The sequence below is a fragment of the Pelodiscus sinensis genome, chromosome 15 (assembly GCF_052426305.1).
Source record: "Pelodiscus sinensis isolate ZL-2025 chromosome 15, ASM5242630v1, whole genome shotgun sequence".
Classification (NCBI taxonomy): Eukaryota; Metazoa; Chordata; order Testudines; family Trionychidae; genus Pelodiscus; species Pelodiscus sinensis.
This window is the reverse complement of record NC_143066.1, coordinates 27,906,826-27,933,592: the sequence shown is the minus strand read 5'-3', so window position 1 is coordinate 27,933,592 and position 26,767 is coordinate 27,906,826. Positions and strand designations below refer to the sequence as shown.

The 26,767-nt window shown below is 42.8% G+C and overlaps 1 protein-coding gene across 3 annotated transcripts in view; it reads left to right on the top strand.

Moving 5' to 3' along the window:
• The window catches only part of PRKAR1B (protein kinase cAMP-dependent type I regulatory subunit beta), a 162,107-nt gene extending 148,199 nt beyond the window's left edge, over positions 1–13,908 (top strand). The window contains exons 11-12 of one of the 3 annotated variants that reach the window (XM_075899535.2): positions 9,364–9,445; positions 9,789–13,908. In XM_075899535.2, the coding sequence (XP_075755650.1) occupies positions 9,364–9,445; positions 9,789–9,961 (255 nt within the window). In that variant the 3' untranslated portion in view covers positions 9,962–13,908. The remainder of the gene's footprint in view (positions 1–9,363; positions 9,446–9,788) is intronic. The other 2 variants (XM_075899534.2, XM_014580848.4) reach the window with 2 other exon arrangements.
• Positions 13,909–26,767: the final 12,859 nt, after the last annotated feature.

The following is a 26,767-nucleotide window of genomic DNA, read 5'->3' as shown; positions in this document are numbered from 1 at the left end:
ATCGGGGTAGGGGATTGGAGTGCAGGAAAGGGTGTGAAGTCTGAGAGGGAAGGAGGGTGCTGAGACCTGGGGCAGGGGATTGGGGTGCAGGTGAAGATTCTGGCCTGCGGGAGGGAATAGGAGGGAGTACAGAGTCCGGGAGGGAGTTGTGACTTGGTGTGGGGGCTACAGAGGGTTTGGGTGGTGATCTGGGGCAGAGAGTTGGGGTGTGGAAGGGGGTGGGGTGCCAGAGGCAGGCTCTGGCTGGGAAATGCTTACTTAGGCGGCTCTCAGCCAAAAGCCCAGTGGGACTTCCGCAGTCCCAGAGGGGCAAGCAGCTGCTCCATGTGCCTCTCTGTGAGACGTGCTGGGGAGGAGGGAGATTTCACACGCTGCTCCTGCCCCCCTCCCCGCCCCAGCACAATCTCTTAGCTCCCATTTGCCAGAAGTGAAGAAATGGTGCTAAGGATGGAGGCAGCATACGATGCCTCCCCCTCTCCCCATATGTGACACTGAGAGGCACATGGAGCTGCCAGCTGCTTAAAGCAGCTTCAGGCTGCTTCCTGTCTGAGGGTCCTAGTGGGGTGGGCTGCAGGCCATATTGAAAGGCGTGGCGGGCTGGATCCAACCATATCGTGCCTGCCTCTGATCTAGCACAATATCCTGTCTTCTGCTGACACTGGCCAGTGCCAGGCATTTCCTTTCCTTGCTGTGTGCTCTCACCTTCTGGCACACAGAGGCTAGGGAGTGTTGCATCTCTGCCCATCCTGGCTAATAGCCATTCCATCCTCCATGAATGTATACAGTTCTTTTGAACCCTGTTATAGTTTTGGCCTTTACAACATCCCAAGACTCACAGGTTGACTGTGCATTGTGTGAAGAGTACTGTCTTTTGTTTGTTTTAAACCGGCAGCCTATTAATTTAATTGGGTGGCTCCTGATTCTTGAGTTACTCGAAGAAGTTGTTAATAGTGTCTTATTCACTTTCTCCACAGCAGTCACAATTGTATAGACCTCGATCATATCCCCTCTTATTCCTTTCTTTTCCAAGCTAATGTCTGTCTTTTTAATGTCTCCTAATATAAAAGCTGTTCCATACCCTTAATCATTTTTGTTGCCCTTCTCTTTCTTTCCCAATACTATTGTGTCACTTTCGCCATGGGGGGACCAGACCTGTATGCAGTATTCCAGGCTTGAGCCTACCATGGATTTATAGACTGGCTTTATGATATTTTCAGTTTTATTATCTATCTCTTTCCTGGTGGTTCCTAACATTCTGTTTGCTTTTTTGACTGTTGCTATACATTGAGAGGATGTTACTCACAATGACGCCAAGATCTCTTTCTTGAGTGGTAACAGCTAATTTAGACCTCGTCATTTTGTGTGCGTATTTGGAATTATGTTTTAAATTATGCATTACTTTGAATTTATCAAAGTATAGAATTTCACCTGCTATTTTGTTGCATAATCACCTAAAATACTTTTGTAACTCTTTACAGTGTACTTTGGACTTGACTTAATCTTGAAAAATGTTGTACTGGTCTGCAAATTTGCTACCTCATGGTTTACACATTTTTTCAGACAACAATTAGTCCTATGGCACCTTAGAGTAACAAAAATATATAGGATCATGAGTTTTCATGGGTAAAACCCACTTCATCATATGGTCCAGCTCATGATCCTATATATTTTTGTTAGTCTCTAAAATGTCACCAAACTACTCATTGTTTTTAAAGTTACAGACTAACATGGCTACCCTTCTAAGTCATTTTTCAGATAATTTATTAATGTGTTGAACAGCACAGGTCCCAGTACTGACCCCTGGGGATACAACTATTTAATTCTCTCCAATCTGAAAATTGACCTTTTATTCCTACCCCATGTTTCCTATCTTTTAATCAGTTACTTTTCCATGAAAGGGCCCTCCCTCTTATTCCATGACTGCTTTCTTTACTTAAAAGCCCTGTCCAAGGCTTTCTGAAAATCTGTGTACATTATATCAACTGGATCAGCAATTTGCCTAGAACTGAAGTTAGTTTTTCAAGACTATAATCACCAGGAATGCCTCTGGAGCCTTTAAAAAAAATTGTTGTCACATTAGCTTTCCTCCTGTCATCTGGTACAGAACCGTATTTATATGATGGATTACATATCACAGTTAATAGTTCTGCAACTTCATATTGTGTTTCTTTAGAACTCTCGGATGAATATCATCTGGTCTTGCTGACTTACAACTGTATCATTTTGTCCCAAAACCTCCTCTATTGACATCTCAGTCTGGGACAATTCCTTAGATTTGTCACTTAAGAAAAAGCAAAAGCTCAAATGTGGGAATCTTCCTCACATCTTCTGCAGTGAAAACTAATGCAAAGAATTGGTGTAGCTTCTCTGCAATGGCCTCATTTTTCTTGAGTGCTCCTTTAGCACATTGTTTGTTCAATATCTCTGCGGACTGTTTGAGAGGCTTCCTACTTCTGATGTACTTAAAAAAATGTGGTGTTAGTTTTTGAATCTTTGGTTAGTAGCTCTTCAGATTCTTTTTTATCCTGCCTAATTATACGTTTACATTGATTTGTCAGAGTTTATGTTCCTCTAAAACACTGTAACACATTTGAAACTGCTCCATAATTGCCAACTTTATTACTGTTCATTATTTTCTTTCCTACCTTTATTGTTACAGCTTGTAGGATACCAATTTGTGTTGCATTGTTTATTATATTGATCATACCTTAGAGTAGACATATCTGGAAAGTAAAAAAAACTTTAATGCCAGTGATTTTTTATTAAAGATTCTCCTGCCATTGGGGGTGCATCTACACTGCACCCTTATCTCGAAATAAGATATGCAATTTGTGTTACGCAAATTACCTTATCTTATTTCGATTCTTTTTCAAAATAGGCTATTTCAAAATTTGGTGCATCTACACAGTGCCAATTTTCAAAATAAAACATTATTTCGAGACATCCCTTATCCCTCGTGCAATGAGGTTTACAGGGATGCCGAAATAGCATGTCTGCTATATTTTGCAATAGCGGACGAGTTCAAAAGATACCTCTGGTATCCTGAAATAGCACTTCAGCGTAGATGTACTCTAATAGGCCTGATCTAAATTCCCCTCCAGTTGACCATCAGACTTTGGATTGGGCCAAATATGAACAGAATATCAAAATAAAAAGATTCTCCCTCAGTTAATGACCATGATCCTATAGATGAGAAATTTGATCCTTACCAATGGTCCTACTGAAGGCAGAGGGAACACTTGTATAAGAAGAGTGACTCAGGTGTTTAAGAATATAAAGGATGAGGCCCTATCAGTGTTACCAGTGTGCCTTGAACCCAAATGGGACAATGTGTGTGGTTAACTTTCTGGGATGCGCCTTATGATCCGAACTTAAAACATCTATCAAAAAACTCATTACTTTGGAGAGGATGAAAACCGATGGATTATAAAATGTAATTTACTTTTTATATCTTAAATTGTGGTGCCCTATCTAAGTTATATATTTTTGCAGAGCATGTGAAAGGCATTCATAAATATTACTCACTGCTGCCACTGAACTGTTGCAAAGGGAGTGACTAAGGCTGTGTCTGCACTGCAGAGTTTTTTCCAGAAAAACGGCCATTTTTCCAAATAAACTTCACTTACGTCCACACAGCAATTACGTGTGCTCTTTTGGACAAAGGCGTGTGTGGACAGGGAAGAGGGAGTTCTTTCGAAAGAAGAGGAAAGAGGAAAAAGCACAGGTGCCCTGGTGGCCATGCTGTCCACAGCAATCACAGCTTAAATGCAAGATAGGGTCCATTCAGTGTGGACGCTCTCTTTCCAAAAAGCAGATTGCTTTTTCAATGCGCTTTTGCAGTGTGGACGCTCTCTTTCTGAAGAAGTGTTTTCATAAGATCTCTTCAGAAAAGCTTCTTCCGAAAGAAGCCTGCAGGCTAGACATAGCCTTAGTGTGTGGGTGATGATGGTGGATGGTAATGGCACATTGCTTTGAGAGTTGCTGCTCTTGTTGTTTTTGCAATAAGATCCCTGTATTTACATGGAGGAGAGGAGAGGAGGTTAATGAAATCAGTTAAGGGGAAGATAGAGACCTCCTTTAGTGCCTGAATGGTACAATTCCTAGATCCTCTAAAGATTTATCATTTCACTCCCAAAGTTCTGCTAGCGAGGAGACATGCCTGTCTGCCTTCAGCTTCATATCGTCACAAAAATACTGATTTATTAATTGGTGTCAAATTTCCTCTTGATGGTTACAATGTATACACTAAGGCTATGTCTACACTCGCAGCTTCTTGCATGAGAAATATGCAAATGAGGCTAAGCGTAGAATACCACCGAGCCTCATTTGTATACCTAATGAGCCACCATTTTTGCAGAAGAGGCTCTTGCGCCAGAAGGAGCTGTCTACACTGTCCCTTCTTCCGCAAGAAAAACCCTCTTGCTCAATGCTGTTATTCCTGAAAATAATCAGCGTAGCGGCATTGCGCAAGAGGGTTTTTCTTGCGGAAGAAGGGGCAGTGTAGACAGCTCCTTCTTGTGCAAGAGCTTCTTCTGCAAAAATGGCAGCTCATTAGGTACGCAAATGAGGCTCCATGATATTCCACGCTTAGCCTCATTTGCATATTTCTAGCACAAGAAGGCGCGAGTGTAGACATAGCCTAAAGGTTTTGCTCTACAGTGGAGGAGGATGAAATAACTATCAGTGTATAAGATACCGTTTTAAACTGAACAGCTTTAAAGGGCCAGATCCTGCAAAACTTTGATCACACAAGTTGCCCCAGGGAGCCCTGAATCCTGCAATCTTTTCCCATTGAGATCAAGTGCTGTGTGGGAAGAGAGGGCACATAGGCTCTCTGAGCATTGTCAGAAAATGCTCCTGCTTCCCAGGATTGGAACCAATTGCACTGTTCAAGCAGATGAGGGTTTCTGTTAGAAGTTGGGGTTGCCAGGCTAACATAGTTGCCAGGCTACCAGTGCTGGTGCCCTATGCAGCCCAGCCTCAACACCCCTCTCCCTCCCGTGGGTGTGGTGATATGACATCCTGCACAACTGCAAATGCCTAAGGACAGCTCTGCAGGCTACACACATGGATGTAGACAGCTGTGAGCATCTGAAAAGTAAGCTAGGATGAAGTATGGCTGTGAAACCTTGGGGTAGAGCTAGAGGCTGGGGAAACTAATATCTAATTAGTTTTGGAATAATTAATTTACAATTACTGATGGCAAATAAAGGGTTGTAGGGTTTTTATGATTTATTTAATTTCTGCAATGGGCTTATTATACATATACCACTGGAGTCTTTCAGAGTCAAAGCAGACTCAGTTCCTAGGGACAAAAGCTACTGAATATTTTTTCATAGTGCAAACTGGAGGGGTTATGGGTGGATAATTATAAACAACCTTTTCTTTTTGCTATAGCGTGACACTTGTCCAAGGATGTACGTGTGGACTGTGCAACTATTGCAAAAAAGAGGCAAATCAGGTCTTACGTCTGGGTGCTGCTGTCAGACTTTCAGGAAACTTCTTTGACTCTATGCTAGACCTGTTTTTGCTGAGCAGTGGGAAGAGTGTATGTGACTGTTAAAACAAGAGTGGAAAAATATGTATCTGGAATATGCTTTAGCCTGCCAAGCTGTTTATTGTGGAGCCCAGACACATCTGTGCTTCTCCAGCAGATATCACGGTGTTTCTAAAAAGGCAGACAGCAGTGGAACAGTGGAAGAAATTGCTTCAGAGAACTCTTGACTGATTGAAGTTTTATATCACATGGACCCTATCCAAAATATTAACAATATTAAAAGAGGCCCATAAAAGGTGATACTAGGAGAGATGCAAGTAGTGCTCCTTGATATTGTCATTATCTCAGGATGGGTAGTTGGGAAGTTTAACAAGTAGAGTCAGTACTCTTCTCATTTTGTTTATCAGGTTTTCATTTGTAATAAATGTTGGAACAACTACAGTGGGAAAGAGACCAGAGGCTTAGATTTCAGAGAGATGCTTTGATGAAGGAGTGAGGGTTTTGCCACTCTTCAGGTTGTGACTCAGGTGGAACTAACGAGAGAAGCACAGAGACTGAAACTCATCATGGAGGCTCATCTTGCATGCCTCACACAGCAAATTGGGTGCTAAAGAAATGCAAAGGTGGGCCCATGGGATGCAGCTAATGTGGCATTTAGGAATAGCAGGATGATTCTGTACCTTTTAGTTACTCCTGAGAGTGAAGCATTTTATGTGTGTGTACACATGCACTTTGTGAGAGCTATTGTAGTTAATGTGGCAAAGAACATGTCAGTGCACTTACTGTATTTCCAGCCTCTTACAGGTTTATCAAGAATAAAGGATTTTTGCAGGAACTTTAAAAATCACCAAATCACGTTAGTATATTTTGCCCCCTATCCATTTACCTCAATGGGTAGCCCTAAATTTGCTTTCCATAGTTTTATGTGAACAGCTGTATTTTGATGGAGAAACAAATTAAGTGTTAGCCTGGCTTATTTAAAAACAGTATGGACACTGATCCTGTAGGCTTTTGCCCATATCAGTGGGAAGTCTCTATAGCATGTTTGTGAATTTCATGTTTTCACCGTGTCTGCTCTTTAGGGATGAAATCCAACCTGCCCTTATTGAAGCCAATAAGAGTTTTGCAAGTGACTTCACTGGCATTAGGATTTTACTCATAGTGTTTATTCTTTTTTGAAATTTTGTTGAAGCAAGTACTTCATATTGTAAACTGTGATACCCAAGAGAACAAGTCAACAGTGCAGTCTAGTAGTCTATACTAAGCACATGTTACTGGTAAGGAAGCAACAGGAGATCCTAACTTTTAATGTGCTGGATTAATCTGGTAAATGACGAACAGCAACAGATGCTGGGGACTTGTGAACTAATGCTCAAACCTTATTGAATATTTACATGCGGTTGCTGGCATGATTAGAAACAAGATTTGCGTTCTGATTTGCGCACTATATAAAAGTTAAGGTTATAAATTAACCTGGTGACTAGCCCAGCATTTAAGAAGTGTATGAGCTTTTAAAAAAGTAATCTATTGTGAAATAAGGCATGATGCAAGAAAACTGTGGGTGACTTTTCCTTATCAATGTAGCACATGTTCAGAGGAAGGCAAATTATGATAATCTTTTACATAACACTGAATATTCCATTACTGTTTGTTGTTACTGTGCTGAACTATGCCAGAAAAAAATCCATGGTTATTTAGCCATATATTTCTGTTCTGGTTTGTAGGCCATTTGAATAAAACACAAAGACTAAGGCCCAGTCCTGTAAGGTGCAATGGGTCCTCAAATTCCATTGCAACTAATGGGAATTGAGGGTACTCAGCAGCTTGTATGATCAGGCCCTAAATCCAGCCATGTGGTAGCTTAGGAAACCTCTTGCCAGAATTGCTAGGAGAATGCAGGGAACTGGCTAACAAGTGGGGAGTTTTGGGGGTGTGGGTTGGGGAAGAATAGTCGGCAGTTTTGTGTCATCTGCACCCCAAGAGCCAACTTGTAACTAAGTAGTAGCAAAATATATTAACATATGGTGCCCCGTGGACCTTCCCCTGACTGGCAGAATCTTTCTGGTACATGACACAGCAGACATTGAGTCTGTTCCCCTTCGCTGCCCTGGCTTGGGCAGAATTTGGCTCCAAGTATTATTTTTCCAAAAGGGAAAACATAAACCTATTTATTCACATTCTGTCCTCTTATAATAAGGCCCATTGTTGTCTGTTGGGGGTGATTTGGAAAGGATGGAAACGATGCAGATTTGGATCAATCCTCTATTATGGATGCTCCACACTTAGGTTACAAAGCTTCCTTTGCTCCTGCACTGTCCTTATGGTATCATCATAATTCTTGTCTCAAATAATCGTGTCTCTAGGTCATTTATCGTTTTTATTTTTTCATCAGTTTCTACTGAAAATAAATACATTTCCTCTTTGCCTTATCCTTTTGAGATGTATTTTTATAGCACTGACTTGAAATTTCCTTTGTCAATCCTTTCTTTGTTACTACAAAAGAATGGGTGGCTTGAAGCCAGAGATACCCTCTTTATTTCATCTCTGAGAACTTTGTGGTGTACATCAAAAATAATATGAGATTTCCTGCAAGAAATAGTACTTATATATGCCAAGAACTTCTTTTGAAGGCTTGCCTGTGCTACAGATTGTAATCATGTTTTAACATGTGTTAACTAACAGGCGTTAACTAGCACAATTATTAATTGTAGTGTAGATTAAGGAACAATGTTTACTTGACATATTTATCCCTAAAGCTATTATGATTACACAATTAAAAATGGTAGTGTAGACAAGACTTGGGAATAGCATATGGTATCATTAAGGCCATGTGTGCACTGGCAATTGAACGACAAAACTTTTGTTATCCAGGGGGGCTAACTGCTCCCTCCTGCAAGACAAAAGTTTTGCTACAGTAAGTGCCAGTGTGGATAGCATGTCCACTCACTGGGGTGGGGAAAATATTTTGTCAGCAAAAGAGGTCACATACAATGGCTACGCTGCTTGACATTTCGCGACATGGCTGTATCAGTACAGCTGTGTTGCTAAAAGCTCTGTAGTGTAGACAAAACGTAAATCTTCCTTTAAGAGGAATATAGTATAGTATGGGAATTTGGGGGTTGGATGCTCCATTTGAAATGCTTTTCCCTTGGTTATTTTATTAAAATATGTAATTCACCAGAGAATTGGATGAAGTATGGGACTGCTAATGAGCTATAAAGATTTTCACCTCTTAAGTTTCCGACGCATATGTATCCTAGGTTAGATCAAGCATTATTACACCATGATGGAGGTTTAGTGGGTTCGTGTGAAAGGTGTTGGGTGGACCTGGTTCAGTTTTGCAGTGAGCACAGTAGGACCCTTGTTGACAGCAGAACAGGCATAAGGACTGAAAGGCAAAACACAGTTGCAGGGCTTCCTCTCTTGCTGCCTGTGTGATATAAATGTTCTGAGCCTGTTAGCCTTCGAGTCTGTCAGCCCTGCACCTTTCACAAGGCCCTGTGTTCATGCAAAATACATTTTTGAATAGTTGATTATCTAGTTATGCAAGTCACTGTGGTAGCGTTTAAGGACAGAACCACAGCTCTTCATGATTTCAGTAAGGAGCGCCACATGTACAATAGCTGCACTCGTAAAAGTGTATCCAACCGTGCAGTATTATTGAATTTTTTTCTTCTTTATTACTTCTATTAAAAATGGAGTTATGTCGATTGAGATTGCCATCTCTTTATACCTGGTACTCTAAGAACATGGCTGAGGCAGTGCCAAAGGGAAATACTCTGGATTTATGGGTTTTTTTACAAGCACAGTATGTCACAATCTAGCAAAGGGATACAACTGTTCACGTTTTTAATTATGTTTTCTAGGGCACAGCTTCTGTTCTTCAGCGCAGATCTGATAATGAGGAGTATGTAGAAGTTGGAAGACTTGGTCCCTCAGATTATTTTGGTAAGAAAAAAAATCAGTGAAATAAAATATTTTTAGAAAGGTAATTAGTTTGATCTCCCTGTGTATATATAGAGCCAAATCCCGCTATCATCTACCATGGTGTAAATCCTGACTAACTTCATTGGAGATGGTGTCATTCTGCATCAGTGTAAATAAGAATCATTAAAATATGAATGTTAGAGTAATTTTAAATGGCACAAACATGGATAACACAACAGTACCTGCAACCAAATGATGTTAGGTGTCCATCAAGATTTTTGTTAAGGAATGTAGAATATCAATAGTGCACACTGAAGAATAAGAAATAGAGAATATGTGACAGTATCTTTATTTCTGCTTCTAGGGGAGATAGCGCTGTTGCTCAATCGTCCCAGGGCAGCTACTGTAGTGGCACGTGGGCCACTGAAGTGTGTCAAGCTGGATCGTCCCCGCTTTGAACGCGTACTCGGTCCTTGTTCTGAAATCCTCAAGAGAAACATTCAGAGATACAACAGTTTCATTTCTCTTACAGTCTAAGCTGTTCCATTGGGAATGCTGCCTTTGTGTGACCCTGTGCACTTAAATTTGACCTGTGCAGCTCAATAGCTTTATGAAAAGAAAAAATGTGTGTATTTTATGTGTCTTTTTCTGTCTATGTCTGATGCACTGGATATAAATCCCGATGTTATGTATCATTAAAGTAGGATGACAACCATTTGGATAAGACTATCTTTTAGGAATGTTTATGAATAGTTAGGTTTTCGGCTTCCAAGTTAGATTGCCGTGTGTTACCCTGTAAAATACTTTCATTGTGGATTTTTAACTACCTAAAAATACCTCTGAATCTCTATTTCTCCATTTATCTCAGCTCATACTCCTGAAAGTTAGTCCTATCCATCCTTTGTCAAACATTTTTAAAGGAATATACATGCCCCTCTGCCCTTCTGTTTAAAATGCTCTTCCATTGATATAGCTGGGAAGTTTACAAAATACCACCTCACAAAGGACAGGTGCACAATGTAAGGGGCAAGGCAAGAGGAAGATTTTGATAATTACAGTACTCCAGGAAAGACTAGAACCTTAGGTCATTTTGACTATTAAACCTACAGGTCCAGTTTTGTCCCTGACACAAGTTCTTTGAAAGCCCTGGAACTACAGTAGGGATAAATTTGGCCCTGCTCCAATTCAGCTTAGAAAACAAAGATTTCAAGATGTGGGATTTTTTGTAAGTGTGTGAGTGTAGTTGTTGCTTGCCAAAGTGGGTTACCCTGAGTCTTTTTAACTAAGGGTCTGTCTACACAGCAAAGTTATTTCAAAATAACAGCCCTTATTTTGAAATAACTTTCCTAGCATCTACACAGCCAAACCACTATTTCGAAATAAATTCGAAATAGCAGAGCACTTATTTTGAATTTGGTAAACCTCATTCTACGAGGAATAAAACCAAATTCAAAATAGCTATTTCAAAATAAGTGCTGTGTAGACACTTATTTTGAAATAGGGGGCCTCCAGCCTTCCCAGGGTGTCCTGGTGGCCACTCCGGCCTCAACCAAGAACACTTCTCTCCCTCCCGCCCTCCACAGAGCCCTTAAAGGGGTTAACTCTGGACATAGTGCCTGTGCCAGCTCCAAGCCTGCCAGCCCAGAGCCAGCAGTCACTGCCCCTGACCCAGTGGCCCCAAAACATGAGCCAGCAAGCCAGGAGCAATCTGCCAGCTCCCAGGAGCCTGCCAGGGCCTGGAGAAGGCGGGCGTCTTCCTGGTCTAGGGTGGAGATCATGGCCCTTATTCAGGTTTGAGGGGATGCCCCCCATGTCCATGATCTCCACACTAGTCAAAGGAACACGGCTGTCTATGGCAGGATGGCTGTCAGCCTGGCCACCAAAGGCCACATGCAAACCCAGGAGCAGGTTTGCATGAAAATCAAGGTGGTCCGGCGAAACCCCCAACCCTGAGCCCTGAGCTTCCCCTCCCCCTTCTTCCCCTTGCTTCCCCCTTTCAGCTCCCTCCTCCCAGGTTTCCTCCTCCCCTCTCTTCTTCCCTCTCCCGCCTCCTTTCCCCAGTCTCACCAGAGCTTCATCCCCCCGCCCCCAGTTTTGTTAAATAAAGAGAGTTTGTGTTCATGAAAATACGTGTATTTTATTTGACATCAGGAAGGGGAGTTAGGGATGGGTAAGTGGAAGGACGTGAGGGAGGAATGAGGCACAAGCCCCCAGTGGGGCAGACCAGGGAGGCTCTTAGTGCTCCTCAGGGTGGAAACTCTCCCACAGGGCCTCCTGGATACTCACGGCCCTTCGATGGACCTCCTGGATGGCAGCCTGCAGAAAGTGCAGCCAGGCTCACAGTAACGTATCCAAGAGAAGCACCAGAGTGCCCAGGGGAGCTCTGGCTCCATGTTGCCAAGTGCTATGGTGTCCTGAGTGAGGGCATCCAGAGCATACAGAGACAAAATGCTTTTCTGACCCTCATCAAGGTAGACAAGCAAGCAGGGAAACCTGAGAACAGGCTGTCTGGGGGGGGGGGGGGGGGAGAAGGAATGGTGTCCCTTTAAGCACAGACCTCAGATAGCCTCAGGCAGCAGCCCCACACAGTAAGTCCTGACCTGATGCCCTGCCAGAACTGGTTCCAGTCAGCCTTAAATGCAATTCAGAGTCCACTCAGTGTGGATGCACTATTTCGAAATAGCAAAATGCATTTCAAAATGCTTTTTGTGTGTAGATGCGTTATTTTGAAATAAGCTATTTCGAAATAACACTGTAGTGTAGACATACCCTAAGAGCTTGAGTTAAAGCTCAGGAGTTTTCCATTGACTGTAGTGGGTTTTGGATCAGGTCCTAAAACCTTTGAAGCCTCAATCTATACCCCCAAAATATCATCATCAGCGCCTCTGAATAGTATATAAAAAACTTGAGAGATCATTCTAGAAGCACATCACAGATATTCAACAGCAGTTTGGTACAAAATATTTGAGAGAGAGCCCGTTTACTGCTGTTAAATTGCCTTTGCTTTTGTATAGGATCAAGGTTTTTTGAAAGCCAGACATATGCTTAAAAGGAATCAACCCTGAATTGACTATGTTGCCTCTCATCAAAAAAGATGAGCACTGTACAAAATACCAGTCAGGTCCTGATCTTCTAATGAACGACATGTGCTTGGACCCAGGCCTCTGGGCAAAGCCCCACTGACTTTTGTGGCTCTGCACAGGCATGGGAGTTCTCTTGTGTTGGGCTCTTGGCACAACCAGCCCTTTGCCTACTGTGCAGCCTGCCAAGAATTTAACATTTTAAATCATTCCTTTGGGGAATTTTTCCATTGGAGGAAAACTCAGTTTGATCACTATAGCAAAGTGTGCATCCAACTATCATAAATAAACCTATCTGCTTGGTTTCTATTATGGTAAAGCCATATTTCTCTTTTTAAGGCATCTTTGTGTTTGATGACAGTAAGAATTTTTCATCTCTTTCCTTAGATGCTGAAATTGTAAATTAAATAAGCTAACAGAACCTTCTTTAAATCAGAGGAGTTAGGTAAGAACATGGCTTTATAAGACTGAAAAAGCTCACTATGCTCTTGTATTCTAAATTAACAAAAATTCCTTTTGGAATTTTCCCACTAAGAAAACTCCTGAGGCTCGTTACTACAATCCTCAGAGTAATCTTCACTGAGCTACATAAACACATAGACATCAGGATCAGGCCTATTATAATTTTAAGATATTTAATTTATTTCAGTATGTTTTTCGTGATTCTAGTAATCTCTATTTATTACTATTGTTTATTACGATATGCTTCTTGCATGGATTATTAAATGTGACCATTCAAAATGTTTGGTTTTCCAACTTGCAATGTCATGACAAACATTTATATAGATAAAAATCCAGCAGAAAAATACATTAATGTACAAAATTCATTATTCGCTTAACCATTTTTGTATTTTCCTATTTTGTGTAATTAAAAAAAATTAAAGGTTACCCACTCATGTATGCTGTTCTATCTCTTGCGTTTCTGCTGCTATATTGGTAAAAAATTGTGAGTGTTTGGCATAAAATGCAGGAAATAATTCAGCATTACTTAAACATTGAGCATATTAATCTCACTGTTAAGAGTTAAATATACACACATACAAAACCGATACTGTGCTATGCACCTGCAAAGCTAATGAAAATCAGATTTGAATTACAATTCTGATGTAAACAATCTGAAAAGAAATGAAATCATTTAACAGCAGAATTCCTTTGATGTAAGGGGAACATTTTATTTCTTTTTAAAGATTATTGTAATATTTGATATGGATGATGGGAAAGAGTTATGTATGAATAAAATTCTTGTACGTTATATGTGGTGCTTGTGAGCTTCTTAACAATGGAAGTTGTATTTAAAAATCTGAAAACGGTAATAAAAATATGAGCTCTATTAAAAAAAACATGGTGCAGAATAATGTATTGTGTAATGTAATGTAAAAACAATCAGAATAGGCAAGATACAGATAATCCTGATGCTATACAGAAAGGGAGACTGCTCTGTTTTCCTGGGCAGTAAGTAAGGGAAAATACTCATGCTTAAATGTAACTTATGCTTAAATGTAACACTCTCTCGCTCTCTGTAAATGGGCACCATGCACATGCATATCTTTAAGTACGTGAACAGTCTCACTGAAGTTTAAGAGTCTGTGTAGAAAGTCAGGAGAATTAAAATGATTGGGAGAGCTCATTTGTTAGATATCGGCTTAAATATCTTGTTAAATCAGGGCCTTATCTGGAAGGAAAATCTTTCTCAAGGTCAGATGCTGCCCTCTTTTCCTCGACATGTACAAAGCCCAAGGCCTTGCACACAAAGGAGATTTGTGCTGACCACACCTTTTGATGGGCAGCCATCCCTGTTCAAATCCCCAGTGTAGACAGGCAAAGCCACTTTTTGCATCCGTGAAGCATCTTGGGGCAAGCTACATCTGTTCCAATTGCTCAGTACCGTTGTTTACCCTGTTTAAGAACGGGTGCTGCTGTCGTGGGGGCTGAAATACCCAATGGAGACAAGACTGCCAAATGAACTGCCTTTATGCAGGACCGGAGGGCTGGAGTAAAGACATCTTTCTGCCCTTCCAACCTGGTGTCTTGGTGAGGAGCAGCTATTCAGAAACCCCCTGCCACCACTGCAGCTCATTGGCTGTCTTATCAGATGGAATTCCTGCATATCCCCTACAAGGCAGGTTCTCCCAGTCTGTCACTCAGCATATTTGCCTCTCTGTGGTGCTCTTCACATGCTTCTTCTTCATATTCTTCTTCACACAGAGTGTAATCAACCTGTGGAACTCCTTGCCAGAGGAGGCTGTGAAGGCTAGGACTATAACAGAGTTTAAAGAGAAGCTAGATACTTTCATGGAGGTTAGGTCCATAAAAGGCTAATAGCCAGGGGATAGAAATGGTGTCCCTGGCCTCTGTTTGTCAGAGGCTGGAGAAGGATAGCAGGAGACAAATCGCTTGATTATTGTCTTCAATCCACCCTGTCTGGGGCACCTGGTGCTGCCCACTGTCAGCAGACAAGCTACTGGGCTAGATGGACCTTTGGTCTGACCCCGTACGGCCGTTCTTATGTTCTTATGCTGGACTCTTGGGTGGTTTGTCTGCGTCTAGAGCTTTCCACTTTACTATTTTTGGAGTAACTTATTCCCGCTTTGCTCTGAGTCAGGCTGCAAGGACTCATCTTTCCTGAGAATTACTCACACGATGTAGTAATCCGAAGAGACTGCTTTCTCTAATGCTTCTTTAAAATGGCATTAGAATTGTGTGCTTCCAGCAGGGGCTCTTACTTCCTCTCATTGTCCCGGGAGGGGGTGGGGGGTCACCTTTCTCAGCAGCAAGGGGCATGACTCACTAGTGTCAATAGTGGATTCTCTGGGACTTGAAGTCTTTCAACCATGATGTGACGACAGAGATTATGGGTCTATAACAGCAGTGAGTGGGTGAGGTTCTGTGTCCCTCAAAGGGCATGAGGTCACAGTCAGACGAGATGATCGTGATCTCTTCTGACCTTAAGGTTGATGAGTCACTCCCAGGATTCTTTTTTTGGCTGGCTTTCCTTGCGCCATAGCCATACGAGCAGGACTCCATACAGATGGCAGATTTTTTATTATGGAATGATTATAACCCTAGAATATTTTAAACAGACATACGTGGTTGAACTTGGTTTAGTCTATAGTTGTTGTATGATCTATGTATGCTGTTTTTGGAAAGACATGCCACTTTCTACAGAGCACAAAACTGTGTAAGGCTACGTCCAGACTGCAAGCCTCTTTTGAAAGAGACTTTTTCAAAAGATACTTTCAAAAAAGCCTCTTTCGAAAACGAGTGTCTAGACTACAACCAGTTCTTTCGAAAAAGCAAGCCACTTTTTCGAAAGAGAGCACCCAGGCAGTCTGGATGCTCTCTTTCGTAAAAGCACAGTTTGCATTACATAGCGTTTTTTTTTGAAAGAGCGCTTTCGAAAAAAGGCGTTATATTCCTTGTAAAATGAGGTTTACTGTGGTCGAAAAAACTGCCACGTTCTTTCGATTTACTTTTGAAGGAATGCGGCAGCAGTCTAGATGCAGGGGAAGTTGTTTAAAAAAAAAAGGCCACTTTTTTTTTTCTTCAAAAAAAGCCTGCAGTCTAGACACACCCTCATTGTGTCAATTCCTCTAACCTTCTATTTCTTTATTCTCAAAAACAAAGTGCCATCAAGAGGGGGCGGTGTTTCTGGGAGAAATAGAATTTGCTGAAAATAATAAAAATAAGATAATTTTAAAAAATTATTAGTTTCATGTTTGGGGTTTTTGGAACAAATGTCCACTAGGGTTTCAGATAGGATTGTACTTGGGCAGTGTTACAGATCCCATGCTTCTATTTTTAGCACACTAGCTTGGTCACATGTAGTGTGGAACTGTCTATACCTGAGTTGGAAATTACCTCTAGTGTAGCCATACCCTAAGGGTGAAATACACCCCCGTGCAGAATCTTAGCACAAGGCCTATACATATCTGACGTCCTGTTTTGAGTTCTTAAGTGATGCGTAAGCCCTGCTTGGCACACAGACATGTCTCACCCTTTATACATGTAATGTCAGAGGGGCAGGATATTGTAAGTGCAGAGGCAAAACCAAGACATTCTTCGTAAAAAATAACCATTGATTTTATGGTATCACTTTTGTACTGACTTGGGTATCTGGATGTAAGAGCAGTAGGATGACAATTGTTCGCTGCACATTGATTGCTAACTGCTTTGCAGTGCATGTTTATTATATATTTCAGCTAATCAAAGAACAGCAGATTCACTGAAGGTCAGTTTTCCCACAATCCCCCTTAAACTCCCAGGCATGCTTTTTTCACAATCATCCTGGCAGTTCTGAGTTTGTCCATTCCCACCCTCTACCCTGAATGCACACACCTGCCCACAAGCTGTCTTGCATGTGGCCACAGCTGCAACAACTCCTGCAGGTCTGAGGTGGGGGCAGGGGCAATGGGTATGCATGTGTATGGGCTTGAGAATCCAACTGTGAAACTTGGAGTAATGGGAGATCATCTGCTTGAGCTCTCCACCTCCGGGGCTTTTCCAAAGCTCCTTGTTGGGAAGTAGGGTTTTATCTGAGGAGTGTGGCTCGCATGACAAACTGACTTTTCCTCTGAAAAAGCTGGCTAGCCACAGCATCAGCATCAGCATCTGCAGCCATCTGTGCATTGCTGGGAAAGCTGAGGATGGTTTATGCTTGGTCTGATTCCAATACCAAAGTGAACATGCTGATGTCTCACAATCTGGATTCAACTTTTTAAAAGATGCAGCACTTTGCAGCATCCTTATAAACGGCAAATGCAAAGCAGAGTATGAATATCTCATGATATTTGCGAGAGTGCCCTAATGGAACTGCACAGGTAATCAATTTTGGCGTCACAAAACTACTCCCCTAGTATTTTTTGTTTTTGTTTTAAGTTAAGATGGCACAATTGATAGTATAAGAATCTAGGAAGTGTTTATATTCTACTCCAACTGGAATCCCAAATAATCCTGTATTTACTTAAGTTTAAATTAAATCTGCAGATTTCTCTGTAAAAACATGAATTTTCATCAAGGAAAAACCCCAGAACACTCGCATTACTCAAGGCAACAGCTCATATTGCAGTCTAGAACATATCCAAACACGGAGCATGCCATTTTGTTACAAATGCCAACAATGCTGAATGAATTGGCAGGTTCTGTGTTTCTACATTATCACTAGTAACTACAGAATTAGCCTAGTGCAGTATTTTTTTACATTTTTCACTTTACTTGCTGTTTTGGTTGAAATTCAAAAGAATCGTCTTTGCAAAAAAATCAAATTTAATTCAATTTAGCGGACTGCACTAACGTTAGTGTTCACAGTTGAGAACAGTTTCCTGTCTTTTGCAAGAATTCACACTTGGGCTTGGAAACTAGTATAGAGGAATGATGAGATACCAATTTTCTTACCACTGCCTGCTGTGACTGGCTGTGGATGTGTATGCTGCTGGCTCTAGGGAAATCAAGCTGAATGCCTTTCAGGGAAGTGGCTACTCCCTATCCTCCTTATACAGAAAATGTATTGTCGTTATTTGAAAGAACTTTTGTATTGCCCTTAGACTACAAGTATGGTGATTGTTCCACTAGAAGACATCATGGTGCTTAGCGGTGAAATTCGACGGATAGTACCGTCCGTGTATGTGTATTTTCTAGATAAATCCTGCACATGGTGACATAGCTTTGCAAAGAGTTGGGTACAATAGCTGCTTTACATTCTTTCATACGTGTGGAATTGATATGTACCGCAGAATGACTGTTCTATTACCATGTGTTTAAGATAATGTGATGATTAGTGAGCTTTCTAGTGGTTTTTCTCTTCTAAGTCATAGTTGTGGTCCAAAGACAAAGTAGCACTGACCTCAAATCAGGCTATGGTCTGATGCTGGTTAAATCCCTCACAAACTCACTAAGACAGAGAGCAAGATGCCACAGATTTACACTTTCCTGGTGTGGTGGTAGGAGGGATTCCTTTGCCCCTTCCCTCTGTAGAACTCCTAGAGAAGTTGCACTGGGGTAAGGATGTGTCCCCATTTGAAAATTATCCGAGTTTTTCCAATATTATACATATCTGTACTATGCCCTCCCTCCCAGTCTGAAATGTGAGCATTGTCTGGTTGTGGCCCAAAATTTAACCTGTGTAACAGTGATGGTAAGTCCATGGCTTCAGGCAAAACTCAGTCTTTATTGTGACCTTCCTCCTCTTGCACACAGCACACAAACCAGGTGCAAGCAACAGGCCATACAGTCAGGAAAAAGGCACCTTGGTCTGGTGCAAAAGTACATGTTGGTAGCCCTGGCTCCTGTGTGGCAAGCTGGTAGGGTTGCCAGATACTTTCACAAAAAATCCTGAACATGGCAGGGAAAAAATTGGTTAGGGGAAAAAAAAAGGGGACCAAACTTGTTGAGCCAAAAAAAAAAAATAAGGTTGCTGCACCTTTAAATTCCCACTGCCCCTTCCCCCACCTTCCGTCCAAGAAAGTGTTTGTTTTGGTTTTTTTTACCAGACAGAAGAAACAATTACCGGACTGGCTGGGATAAAACTGGACACTTGGCAACCCTACAAGCTGGCTTGGCTATCTGGTAAAGAGGCATGGCTGCTCTTGTAACCGGCAAAGCTGTAACTTGCTAGCAGCTGCCAGTGCTAGTCAGCAGGAGCAGCATCACTCATATGTCGGGCCCTACCAAATTCACAGCCATGAAAAATACGTCATAGACCGTGAAATCTGGTCTCCCTCCTGAAATCTACACCGCTGTATACTTTTATCCTATATTATACTGATTTCTTGGGGGAGACCAGTGTCAAATTTGGAGTGCCACCCCCAAAAAAGGATTGTGTGTGTGTGGGAGGGTGTCTCAAGGTTATTGTAGTGAGGCTGCAGTATTGTCATCCTTACTTCTGTGCTGCCACTGTGAAATTTCAGATGTAAATATCTGAAATAATGAAATTTACCATTTTAAAGCCACGTTGATGGTGAAATTGACCAAAATGGATAGCAAATTTGGTACCTGTATTACTCCCACTGAGAAGATCAGTTAGATGTACCCATCACACATGGTACTGGCCCCGTGTAGGTCACTACAGTTAAATGACAGGATATGTATCCTGTCCAGGACACATGTCCAGCTAAGCACTGGTCCCTCCCTTGCTTGGGATTTTTAGCTCTAAACCCAGGAGAAATAAAACAGTAGATTATGATCTGAGCAGGGTTTTTTTTTTCATATCAGAGTTTCCATCCATTCTTGAGGAGCATGAGAACTGGCATCACAAAGGCATATTTGTAAGGGCTGACGTGATGCAGTGGAACCTGTATTTGGGTAAACATTGCCCCATCAAAATAGCCATAAAGAAACCGCCTCCTCACTACAGGAAAAGCTGTTGTGCCCCGAGCATATTAAATTGTGTATGCTTTTTCTCAAGGCTAAAGAATTGCAGTAGTGACAGCAGCTGGGGCTGCTGGAACCATGCCACCACATTCAGTGAACTGTGGCCTTGCTGAGGATGAGCTGGGGGAAGGAACGCAGCTGAATGTCTTATTCAGAGACCCACGCGGAAATAATGTGCTAGAATTTGGGATGTGTAGTATGAAAAGTGTTACTGCCCAGTCACCAAGTAGCAAGGGTGTGGCCAGAGTGCAGCGAAGTTGGTCAGTTGACTAATTCACCAAGTTTGATTCTTATTGTGCGGAGGATTTTCGTCCTACTTATAAAGCAGAGGAAGAGGTTTCCTCCTGGTTCCCTGTAGAAAACACTAGTGCTCAGCTGTGGTAGCAGAGCTGTGCTGTGTGAGGTAAGGATTTGGCCCATGGCTACTGGTTCGGCTTGATCCGGCCCAGAGGAAACAAATGCAGAGCACAGGGCACACAAGCAGAAGATTAAAAATAGCAAGCAAGCGGCGTATGCTCCATTCCTTCATGAAGGAGAGCTCTGTTGACAGCCATCCCACCACGGCCGCCTGGAAGCAAGAATGAATCCCAAGAAGGAAGAATGCAATCTCATTAGCGTGATGAGGATCACATTTAAAGAGCCATGTCATTTCAGGCAATTACACTCGCTGCCTTCTCTATGCCCCGTCCCTCTGCTGCATACTTGAGGAAAAAGGGAGTCAGGGTACAGAAGGGTTGGTCCTGCCTTCCAGCCAGCTGTTAGGCTACAGCTATCACTTAACCTCACAAGAGCCCACATTTGTGGTAGATCACAGCAACCTTGTGCTCCCTGCCTTGCACACGGATTTGCAGGAGTGCCCCTGTCACTAAACACTCTACATGTCTCCCAGTCTAAAATGGGAAGAGAATCCACAACAGGATCCAAATATCTCTCATCACAACCTCACACAACGTTGGCTCTTTTTGCCTTTTCACTGACATTCAAAGTCAATTGCTTTTTCCTTGGTTGAAAATAGGATCTTCAAGCTTTGATCTCTAGTCCATTATTTTCTTGACTTTCCTGAGCCTAGAAGGCCTCATGTTGGGCACCAGAAGATGACATGTCCATCTCACCTGTGCTGCAATAGCTGTAGGGCTAAGTCTGTTAGGGCACATCTACACAGCAGGGCTAAACTTGAAATAAGCTATGCAACTTGAGCTACGTCAATTGCATAGCTTAAATCAAAATAGTACGCCTACACGGCACTTATTTAGAAAGAGAGCACTCTTCCCCCGACATCCCTTACTCCTCATACAATGAACTTTACCGAAGTCAGAGTAAGAAGACCATTATTTCGAATTTATTTCGAAATAACGGGCTTGCTGTGTAGATGCGTAATACATTATTTTTGAATAACTGATGTTATTCTGAAATAACGCTGCTGTGTAGACATGCCCTTCAAGAGGTTATTCTGGAATGCGGTGAGCACCTAAAAATTTATTTTTCTCCTGTATTGCAATTTCCCCAGCAGTGGGTCTGAATTGATTGAGAGGGTGGGGGAATCCGATTTATCCTGTACTTTTGAAAAATTAAGAAAAAACAGCATGAAGTTAACCTGAACAAGTTAACCCTGTGAACCCATGGACATTTTAGAATAGATTAACTCATCACTGCATCTTACAAGCAGTAAGCAAAAAGCAAAACAAGTCAAAACAAATTAGAAATTAGTATTTTTATGAGAACATATGGCAAGTGTCTCACTAATGATGAGCTAGTTTTCTTGTCCATGCTGTACAACCAGGAAATAAAAATAAAGATCACACCTCTGAATGCCCATTTGTTTACATTCAGCCATTCCAGCTGTCTGTTCTTCAAAGCAGAGAAGAGGAAATTCCTGGCTGTTCTCCAATGCAAGCAACTTTCTTTTATAGCCTGTGAGGTTAATAACCTTTTGCATGTGAATGATTCCCTATTTGAAATCATTGTGTAGGTATGGATAAAATGATTCAGTGAAATAAAATTCATATTCATCGGCTTTTAAAGCAGATTATCACAGATAAGCCAACTAATCTACAGTGAATCCCTTCTTCAATGATTTAAAAATGTAAACAAATCCAGACACATGTCTATTGTGTATAAATATTTACCGTGGATTATATTAAGATTAACGTTAGGTGATATCTGCAAGAATAGCTTTACTTTGGACATGCTACATTTGGTAATAGAAAAACTACTAAAGGAAAAATGTCTTCAAGAAAACATGAAATTCAGGCAGATTGACTATGCAGTAATAACACAGTAGGTAAAGAGCTTGAAATAGGAAGTTACTCTCCTAAACAGTAAGAGCTCAGATCACTGAATTTGGTATGCACCTTCCTCTTATCCTAATTTAAAGCAAGGTCAGGGTTTGGTTGTACCAGGAGAAGGGGATGAGTGTGGAATGTGAGTGTTTTGCATCAAATGGAAAGGGAGGGGTCTGAGAGGAGGGACAATTATACTGCAGCATGACCATGGGTGGCAGCAAGGAACCAGAGATAGGGTGCGGGATAGCTAAAACCCCATTGGGCCTGTGGTGGTGGTGGTGGGGGGAATAGGGTGGAGAAGGGGTCAGCTATCTACTATATAGTTCAGAGAGTTTGTCTTTGTGTGTGTTTGTTTGTATGTGTGTCCCACAGCTTGGTTACATGCACCTCTCCCCCAGCTGTCCCCGCTGCAGTGACCATGGACAGGTGTGTCTCACCTGGCCCTGATCTTCTCCAGTGACAGAGGGCCGGGGCTGTCCTCTTTCCCCGGGGCATATGGCATACTGAACCTCTCATCCCTAGCTCAAACCCAGAGCAATGATTTACATGAAGAAAAAGAAAACTTATTTGTGTTAAGGACCTGACAATGCTGACTAAATCTGCCAATATTTAATATGTTGGGACATCACCTTTCTAGGACTTTCAGCAAGGCTGTGAGCCTGAGCCTCTCCTAGACAGGACTACTTTTCCTACGAGAGCAGAAAATGTGGAAATCTTTGTAGAGTCGCAGTGCGTTTTTCTGTAAAAGTGGGATTTTCACCGACTTGCCAGCTCTCTAGAGAACTCGATAGTGTATGAGTAAAAAAGACCCTGTAACTGACCCCTCTATATGCCAGTAACTCTACTCTATGAAAGCTCCTGTGTATGCTGTATTCCAAATGCAAAATTGAATTGAAGAGTAAGACAAAAAATCTGTGTGTGAATATGGTGCAGTTCTGTGGAGCAGAGAGTTCAAGGTCAGCAAGTACACTTCTCTTCCTGTCACACATGCTCTGGAGCCAAACCTCATTTCATCTGCAGATCTTGTGGGGCAAGGGGGAAGAGCTGGAGAGGTAGTTGAGTTATGTGAAGGCAGTGAGGTGTCAGGAGCAGAGCTTACACTTCAAAAAACAAAGCGCAAGATGCAGCGTTGGAAGGAACAGAACCTAAGGACAATGCTTCCCAATGTTTGGTAGCAACGTTGCAGTGTGCCTACACCCCGGAGCTTGGAGGAGCATCAGACACTGCTCAGGTGTGGGCCTTTCATCATGGTGGCTTCATCTGAGGAGGACCAGGTAGGCCCATGGAGCACCACCACTTCTACTGTTACTTCCCAAAGAGTGAGGCGGGGCTTATGAAACTTTGGGTTGTTACATGGTAGATGTTGGGTCTATTAGGTTATCAGGGGAATGCCTAATTACAATGAAAATAACTGATAGAAACCTAGGAAAAAAGAAACCATCTTTTTTCAAACAATCCCTTCCCACCCAGAGTATAATTATCACCATTTCATAATCGTGCTGATGAGGCAATCTGTTTAAAATAAGAGATTTCTAGAATCTTCTCAGACACACTCATTTGCTAAATGACTTCTGATGTGGTTTCTGTTCTCTTATTTTAGATTACGTTATAGGAATCTAAGTTAAAGAGACAATGATTCACGTTTAGCTCATCCGGCCAACATCTGATATGTGTTGTCCACTCGAGGGCAAAGGAGGAAAGGATATTGTTACCGTCTATGTTGTGTTAATGCTGCAAGCTTGAAATGCTTGCTGGTGATTTATCATTGCAATCAAATTACTGCTATGCAGAAAAGAAACGGGTTGGGTTTTGTAGCAGCTCTAGTTATCAGACGACCAACATTTGTAAGGTTGGCAATTTATCTTAATTTATACAATTTAATGTTGATATTTGAAGTACTGTAATGCCCAGGTGCTTCAACCCAGTGTTTTAGGGGTTGTACAAACACATCCAAAAACATGGCCTCCACTAAGTCTTATGATATTTGATGATAATAGTGTATTATGGACCCAGGCATGTTTAGTTTTTTGACCAACAAAAGGTTTATCCTTACATGTTTGTGGTCTGGCCTAAAATTACCAGGTGTAGCTTCCATGCTGGAAAATGAGGCTTATACACCCACTGACTTCAGTGGGAGTTTTACCTGAGAAAGGGTTGCAGGATCAGGCCCTTTGACTATGACAGAAAAAAAAATCAATGTACTCCCCATTTCACCTATGGTTGACTCTTCCAAAAGGCTGTCTGTATCTGAAGAATCTAAATCAAACATGGGGTAGTGGTGGTCTCCAAAACCTCCTTGGCAAAACTAAACACAGCATTGCCCTTTGATGTGGTTTGTTGGCTGCCCTCTCTCTCAAGATGAAACCTTTTGTGTGTGAGTGAGGGAGGGAGGGGGCGGGAGAAGAGGAAAATCCTACTCTAGGCATGAGTAACTGTTACCCCAGCAGATGCTAGCTGGAGTGCCAATTACATGGTGCATAGTCTAGTTTCAGAAGGATAAAAAAGTAAAAGCACTGAAAACCTTCTCTAGTATAGTTTTAGAAAATGTGATATTCCCTTACAGTGGGAAATTTGGGGTGTGATTTTCCAAAGCAGTCACGATTGACCTAATTCAGCCCTTATTGAAGTCAATGGTACGACTTCCAGTGAGACCAGAGTTAGGCTCCAAAAATCTGACCTTTAACTTTTGTCATACAATGAACAAAACACAATGAACACAATGGCTCAATAGGTTGGGTTGGTTTTTTTTCACAGCTCTGCTCATACATTTTGACTAAACATAAAAAGATAATTAACCCTCCCTCACTCTATTTTCCCCAAAGCTTATGATGGAGCTGATGTGGGATGATGCTAACCATTTACTTTGTATTTGTTAACTCTGTGAGTGACTCAGAGTCACTATGGTTTTCTATAGCGTATAGGTATTGGATGGTATCTCTTTAAGTCTTTCCTGAGCCCTCTTGTGCACCACCTTGTTTTCATGGCTGAAGCCACCAGAGCCCAACAGAATAGTCGTGAATATAAAGAGGAAGGTCATGTATATTTGCACATAGGTCAGGGTGGGCAATAAGTGGCATGTGGGCCGGACACAATTTGCTGGGGTCAGCCCTCTTTATATACCTGCATGTTCACAGGTACAGCTGCTTGCAGCTCCTGTTGGCTGCTGATTGCCTTTCCCAGCCAATGGGAGCTGCGGGAAATAGTGTACTGGTCTGCACTACTTCCTATAGCTCCCGCTGGTTGGGAACAGTGATCCACGGCCAATGGGTGCATCAAGCTGCCATCCCTGTGGACATGCAGGTAAGTAAGGTGCCAGTAGCCCATCAGGGACTGGCTAACCCTGGTGAACCATGTCCAGGTCACAGGCCACTTATTGTCCACTCCAATATAGATCTGTGACTGGGCAACCCAATCCCGCACTAGCCAAGGGGACAGCAAACTGGCCTGGTGGGCTGGGAAGGCCCCTCCCCCACAGCAGTGCTGGGCATGCTCCAACTGCGGGCCAGGTATAAAGGCCAGGGAGACAGCTCAGTCGGGGCTGACCTCCAGAGGGGAAGGAGCTCCTGCCCGAGCACTGGAGTAGTTACCGCTGCTGCCTGAGCCAGAGCTGCAGGCTACAGCCACCATGCTGATCTCTGCTGCCCCGCTGCCCACAGCTTACAGCCACCCTAGCCGCCGTCGCCACACCAGCTGCTGCCACCACCCCGACACCACAGTTGCACCAGCCGACGGACCAGACGTCGCTGCTGTGCTTGCCAGTACCGCTACCGCAGCGACAGGTGGGGCCTACGCCGGTCAGGGGGAGGGGTAGGAAGCAGCCCAGGGCAGGGAGCAGGAGGAACCATGGCGAGCTTCGTGCATTTCGGGGAGCACTCCCCACCAAGCCAGTGGTGGGAACCACCCCCCACTGATAGGGGCCTGGGCTAGGGCCCAGTGGAGAGGGAAGGCCCGGCCTCCGCTACCTCTTTTTCCCAGCTCCCGGACTAGGAGCTGATCCTGAGAGACTAGGCTGCAGGGCCTGTTTGTGAGAGACTAGGCCTCAGGGCTAGATTGCGAGAGGCTAGGACTCGGGGTCTGACGGGGAGTGACCCCGTTGGGGGGATTGTGGGGCTAGACACCCCGCCACAACTGGTGGAGAATGCAAATAACTCCCAAATGGTCACCACCCCCTGGTAAATAGGGGGAAGATTTGTGGGGGCTACTTGGAGGGGGGGGGGGAAGAGAGTGAGAAGAGAGAGAAGGGTGTAGAGATTTTCAATTTTTGTGATTCCTGTTCAGGCAGGCCAGTCCCCTACCCAAAGGACCAGGAACCTCCCAGGCCGATGTCATGGACCCAGGCAAGCTCTGTGATGGGCTGATAGATCACCCGCAAATGCAGACGGCCGCACAGCCGCCGCTACAAATCTACCACCAGCGGCTGAAGCGGGCACAGGACACTCTAGGGGCCTGGCACCAGGTGGTGACCCAGAGAATTTGGGAGCAGTGTTGGTAGTGGTTAGGGTCAGAGAAGAGGTTGGCAGCTTAGGTTGCCAAGCTGGTGGCCCTAGGGCGGTTCCTCCAAGTCTTGCCTCCAGGAGGAAGGAAGTGGGTCCAACGTCATCGACCTGGCACAAGCT